Here is a 6,731-nt window from a genome sequence, read left to right as displayed (position 1 = left end):
GTCCCAGCACTTTTAAATTGAGGACCATAGCATGTCTTGCACTCATTACTTATTTTTTATGACTTTCTTTTAAAGAAATTCCCAAATATTCTATCAATGCATTTAAAAAATGATCACTACTGAGAGGTTTATAACAACACTTTGACTTGTTCTTGCTTGGTATTTTGAGACGACTTTTCAATGGTACTTGTAATTGTCTACATGCCATTCTGTTTTCAGTGTCATCCTGCTGGGCTGACTTGATGAACTGCATTCTATTGGCATGTTTCACCATTCGCATCAATTGTTTCTGTGGATTTCACAATTGGTGTGTTCTCATTTCTCATTTTTTTGTTTTAATCATGTTGTGTATGATGTACTTCTGAGTGTTTTGAATACATATGTTTTGGTTGTTAATTATTTAAAACAGACATGTGCCTTAATACACAAACTACTCACTACTTTGCCATTGTCTCATTCTGCAGGGTCACAAAAGCAATTCCCAGGGAGTGTTGTGGAACCAACTCCACCTGCTGCCTCACCTCTTCTAGCAGGTCTTTCTCTTTAGTTTGAAAATATGCAATAGCGTCTACCTGGAAAATTAAACGGAATATGTCATGCACAAACTGACAGAATTGTCAAAATGGAAATATTCATCTAAAAGCTCCTTTTTATATTTGGTTTGATCATGTTTTTTTTTAACCATTCATTAGAACACAAAAACATGCAGACAGTGGGTAAAAAGGTCACTTTGATCGAACCTTTTCAGTATTGTTGCAGCAGAGACAACCACACATACGAGGGTCGATCAGCTCACGTTGTCCTGTTTTCTCCAGGACACGCTCATAGTAGCGCAGGTTTTTACCTGCTCGTACCCTGGGGTGAGGACACAAAAAGATGATAACCTTCGTTTAAATATAGTCAAACAATTAAAATTACACATGATGTGTCATGTTTCAAAACTTCCTCTGTTGCCATGCACACATTTCACAATACACAACTGTTTAAACAATGAAAAGTACAGTAAACATGTGAAAAAGTCCACAGTGAATTTGTGCTCCAAAAAATAACCTGACCTTCAACAAGTTAAATCATAAAAAAATACGGTCAAAAATATGGTCTCTATTATCTCTGGGGATTTTCAGGTGTCATACAGCTTTATTAGATTATATATAAGACAGGTAAATAAGCAATGTTTGCAGTTTTAAAATTAAATAATTTTTAGCACCACTCCTACCCACACAAAAATGTCCACAATGCATGTTTTCTCACTTTTCTTTATGGAGGTGCATGAGCTTGGCCACGTTATAGCCCAGTGTCACAGCAGTCACCTCACAGGAAGGATACGCCTCTCTGCACAAAAAAAATATTGACAGTGAGGAGCTAAGCAGGTTTAGGAAGCATTAATTAAGGTGTTACACCATAGTGTCTTAACACAAAGGGTGTGTTCTTTTTTTGCTGCTGAAGTTTATTTTTTTAAACTTCAGCAGCAAACTCTTATAAAACAGTAGCTTCCAAACCTGTGTATATCAATTGCCTAAAACACCACTGTAAAACTGTGCATGCATTGGTTTTGTCCACTAACATGAAATGGGTCTTCACATCTTCTTCTGTTGCTGTTTTAGGGACAGAGGACACAAATAATGTGTTTCTGGTCTAGAAAGAGAAAGTAAAATCGCAGGTTAGTGATTAACCATGAAATTAGTTAATAATTAACTATTCAATAACCTACTGTAAAAGGACAAGAAAGCAGTCATTATTATGAGTCTGGATAAAATCTCATATCTGGAATATCCTAACAAGATAAATAAACAGCACAACACTAAGAAACATTATTTTTGGTATAACTAGTCCTTGGAACGTACTGTCTCACTGGATTGATACTTCATTTGTGATGTATGATGTCGGAGTAGAATAACGGTCAGGATCAGGTAGATGACTGCAAACACCGTGTGTAGCCATAACAGATTGTTTCTAAAGAATACATAAAATCAGATAGGTATTGCATCACAATTACTATTAAATTCATTATCTTTTGCAATAACTACCCCTTCTGAAGATTCCCCAAAGTGGTTCTGCCAAAATCTTTGGGTTGATTACCTGGACAAGAGAAAAATTATAATTTAATTCAGAAGGAACAGGAAATAGAGTAATATTTAAGGGATCTGAATGTCATCCAGTGATTTGTTCCTAATCATTGTACATGCTGTGACCAGAGACAGTTGCAATTGCGAACACACCAAGCAGATCTCCACTCATGTTGACCGGTAATATGACCCCCAGTGACAAAAGGGTTGTGACCAGCAACAAGAGGATCACATGGCGTTGAAAGGACAGATAGTGGACCGCGTCTATGCCACATTTGGCTTTGATTTTTTCCTCACTGAAACACAAAATTACACAGCACACACACATATGACTTGTGTGCATATGGAGACCGATAAAGCAGATTTGGTCCAAGCACTGCTTAAGAAAGAACAACCAATGAAAGTTAAAGTTACTGACTTCATTCTGAGGATGTAAGGCAGCCAGGAGCAGAATCCCTGCAGGGAAAAGGTTGATTCCAGTAAAATGTTAATGTATAATATTAAGATTATACAAGATAATATTTTTTCCCGCAATCCAAAAAAAAAAACATCTCTAAAAAAAACAATGGTTCATCTTTTACACACCTGCTCATACTCCAAGTCATCATCCATAGACACAATGGATGAAATATGCTGACGATGGCGTGCAGTCTCAGGGAAGCTGGAAAACAGAGTGCTGTAAGTGTGTCTGCCACACCCAGCTCAGGCCTTGGTCTTTGTCTGTCTGTTTGTTTTCAGACTCACCCTTCACTGTCTGCATCTGCGATTAGTGCTATACGCCCATGGTCCCAGAACTTCTTCCTGATGATTGAGAATATGATCAGCAACACCTGCAGATGACAAGAAAAATCTCTTTACAACCAGCATAAAGAACTGTTTGCGAAGCTACTTTTTACACTATTCCTGTTCTTGAAACAAGACAACAAGAAGAACAAATATAAAGGATCACCAAACAATAGTTTGACTAGAATCATATCCGAAAAATGGTACTTTACCAGAAAGACAGAAAAATTGAGCAGCAGCACGACTGGGACTCCTCCAAATGGGACTCCACGCAGTACTGTGCTGTGTGTGGAGTTCAAGCATGTGGCGTTATCCATGAAGTATAAACGATTGGTGTTGTTTGGAAACAGCCACCACAGAGAGGCCATCAATGGAGTGGAACCTGTAGGCTGTCTTTAGACATGGACACCAGCAGCAACAGCAACCTATTTAATGAAAGTGTCAGAGTTAAATATTGAAGGGAAGAGTCAAGATTCCCAGTAAGAAGTAAGAAGTGGATTGCACAGTGCTGTATAGCTGCTTTGTTTTCCCATTAGGCAATAACTTGACAATTGTTCACTGTGGGGACTTATGCTAGAATAAAACATTCATGTGATATAACTTTTTGTTGCAATAAAAGTTCAAACATGTCAAGAAACAAAACACTAACAGAGCATCAAAAACTAAATTCAAGCTGATTTAATAATGGTAATTATCAATAATAACAATTGAATTATCTTAGCTAAATGTTAAATGTTCAAATGTTGCAATAAAATGCTAAAAACATAATAATAATTATAATAGAACAGAACAACAACATACCAACTGCCACAAAATGTATTGAATAAAAATAACTACTACTGAAATAATTATAAAGGAAAGGAAAAGACTAACTGCTATGTCAACATTATGCAACCATCTTTTTTGACTTTCTTTGCGAATTTACTCTTCTTTTGGTATACAGTATGAAGACAGTAACATTTACTGCCACAACCTCCACAACCAATTATTACCAAGCATTGTTGTTTTCAGTATGAATTCAAAGTAGACACAGTACTCACTCACCGTCATTTGTTTATGTAGAATCTAACATGAAATGTAAGTACTGAAACGTACATGCTTGTGGCTTGTGATGTGGTTGAACGTATCCCACGGCGCGTATAGCAGAATCACGTCAGTGTTTTTTAATTTTGCTACTGGGGCCTAAGGCAGAGGTAAAAAACAGTTTGCGACACTGAGTTTCCATAAGTGAAACCACGTCGAATGTAACTGGTCACGCGTATCGACAGAGAACTCACACCCCACAAACTCTGAAATCAATGAATCACGCTGACAAAGTCACGAGAAACTAAAGTTGTGGGCCATAATATATTACATCACTGCTGACTTCTGTCTTCTTTACCCGTAATGTAAAATTCTACGGCTGACAAAAATGTACAGCAATGTTCTCAGATAATGTTTTTCTGGTTCCGAGTGCAGGCATTTATCGCCAGAGTGACACGTCTCTCTCTTTGACAGCTGTTCGTTATGTTGACACCGCGTGACGGCATAAGGGAGAGGAATTTGTTTTTACCGTACGAGTTTAAACGTAAAATATTGAAGAGTCTAACTGGCGTGCGTACCACACAGACACTTAGACAGTTTCAACAGAGTTTGTCTAGCTTAAACACAAACAAGTTGAACAGTAACCTCTGAAAATAGAACATTCACTGTCAGCGAACGACTTAAATGTCTCTTTGTTCCTACCTGATCGTACTTCTGTTTTCTTCGCAGAAGTAAACTTCCGTCTGTGCTGTAACAACTTCAAGTATGATGAAGTCAGCCTCAAGTTCCTTTCTCCCTAGATGGCTCCAGTGCGCAGCCGCACTGGCGAGGGAGCCTCCCCTTCTCTCAGTGAATGAAATTAAGTGCGAAGTTGATGACCACTCACTTCACGTGTGCACAAAGTTAAAAAGCAGGTTACAGTTGTGGGCTAAAATATGATATTGAAAACAAGTTATTACAGTATAACTTTATATAGTAAAGTTATTTTACAACATTATTCAAATTTGAGAATATAGATAGCTTTATTTCAAATTAAGCTGTATTAAGCATGCATAAATACAATTATTTCACAAAACGAAAAAGTACCATGGCATTAGGGGTATGTAGACATTTCTATTTTTTTAATTTTCCTTCTTCACACTTGCACCATTCTAATTCACTATGCATGCATAATGGGAAGATAATTGTATTTTATTACATATATTTTGGGTTATTTTCTTTGTTTTTGTTGTGATGGTGTATTGTGGGACTTTTCTAAAACCAAAAAGTTTGGTACTACTTGTGTCCCTACCATAAATTAGTACACAGAATTTAATATCCTCTTTCTTTTTAATGTCACGTTAAAACCTAGTAAAAGACCAAACCTTTTCTGCATTATTTTTAGTGGACGATTACGGAGTTGTCTTGTTTGCAAATTCCTTCCAGTGTCATCAGTGTGACACTGAGACTGATTACTCCTCCTTGAATATCGACAGGTGTTCCAGATACAGAGTTGGCATGATAAGTATAATAATATGCCGCTGACATTTACAAGTGTAGGCCAGGGCTGTTTTCCATTGTTTTTGGGGTCAGATTTGTTTGCAGTGTGGAATACTCATGATGTGCTAGCATCTGTGGAGCCCATCTGCATCCTCCTCCTCCTCTTCTCTCCTGTGAGCATATTTTTTAAGTGGGAAATTATTTGCTGATAGAAACTTACCCGTCGTCAGTGCCAAAAATAAAAGGTTAAAAATAAGGTAGTGTTTAGGGTGTTAAACAAATGAAGATTGCATTACTTAGCTAGAGTCTGGATAATGAGGTACCAATGTCCTTTTACAAATGCCGAAGCTTGATGTGATCACGACGAAGCATGCCTTGTCTTTAAGAATGAATCACCTATGATGGATGATGTAATTGGCTCTCCTGAAGCTGATGAAATACAGGAAAAAATTCAGTAGGAATTGATTTTGATCAAAACAAGCAGAAGTTCTTAACTTCATGTCTTCATATGCCAATGAAATAATTTCAAACTTTCGACTTGCTCACCAAGGACAAACAGATTTCTATCAATGACATTGAGCCTAACCTCTATTTTCTGCAGCAGTCCCATTTTGTAGATAGATTTGTAGAATGTTGTCCAACCTTTTCCATGTTTATACATTCACAGCCTTTGCGTTAACACTCCCCTGGACTTTATTTACACACTATAATCCTACAGAACATCTACTCTCATAGAACAAATGATTTAAAAATACAAATCAGTGCAGCCAGTCACTGTGGGACCATAAAATTTAGATTATTTATCTCAGCTGTGTCCCTCCGCCAAATGGCCAAATCCAGACCATTTATTGGTTTCATTGTTATTTCTTGAAAGGAAAAATGGCATTGCTGTACATGAGTCTGTTCTGTCAGTCAGGCCAAACTGAAGTATATTGTGCAGGACCATTGAAATACCAATTACAAAAAAGTATCTGAGACAAAACTCAGTTGAATAATTTTGTGAACACAGTTTTTAAAACATTACTCTTTAACCAACTCTTGCTGGACTCATGGGGACTGAAAATGTCAAAGTCATATCAGATTTCAAAAAACTTCCTATGGACAGCTCTTAAAGAATGGATGAATGCTGTCATAAACAGGACTTAAAATGACAGGATACAGTGTTTGTGTCATCTCTTCTGTCATCTGAGGTGTGATTGTTCCAGGCTGTCCTTAACCAAGGCCTGAACCAAAGTGAGCATGACATTGGACAAAGCGGAGAAAATCAGGATGGTTCCGCATGGGGGACATGACATTTCATGTGTTTTTGTGCCTTGTAGGACAGAGCATTGAAAACTAACGTCACGGGTTCCTATCAGATGTGACAGTGGTCAAATTAAC

General features: G+C 37.4%; 1 protein-coding gene across 2 annotated transcripts in view; it reads right to left on the bottom strand.

Moving 5' to 3' along the window:
• tmem63a (transmembrane protein 63A) overlaps window positions 1–4,718 on the bottom strand; it is a 9,365-nt gene extending 4,647 nt beyond the window's left edge. The window contains exons 1-12 of one of the 2 annotated variants that reach the window (XM_008312873.3): window positions 4,575–4,718; window positions 3,062–3,274; window positions 2,811–2,896; window positions 2,652–2,727; window positions 2,485–2,522; window positions 2,220–2,362; window positions 2,028–2,079; window positions 1,845–1,953; window positions 1,565–1,635; window positions 1,252–1,332; window positions 741–855; window positions 439–572 (exon numbers count right to left, since the gene is read on the bottom strand). In XM_008312873.3, coding sequence (XP_008311095.1) covers window positions 439–572; window positions 741–855; window positions 1,252–1,332; window positions 1,565–1,635; window positions 1,845–1,953; window positions 2,028–2,079; window positions 2,220–2,362; window positions 2,485–2,522; window positions 2,652–2,727; window positions 2,811–2,896; window positions 3,062–3,217 — 1,061 coding nt within the window. In that variant the 5' untranslated portion in view covers window positions 3,218–3,274; window positions 4,575–4,718. The other variant, XM_017033878.2, reaches the window with a different exon arrangement.
• Window positions 4,719–6,731: the final 2,013 nt, after the last annotated feature.

The sequence above is a fragment of the Cynoglossus semilaevis genome, chromosome 7 (genome assembly GCF_000523025.1).
Source record: "Cynoglossus semilaevis isolate Cse_v1.0 chromosome 7, Cse_v1.0, whole genome shotgun sequence".
Classification (NCBI taxonomy): Eukaryota; Metazoa; Chordata; class Actinopteri; order Pleuronectiformes; family Cynoglossidae; genus Cynoglossus; species Cynoglossus semilaevis.
This window is presented reverse-complemented; position numbering and strand designations above follow the sequence as displayed.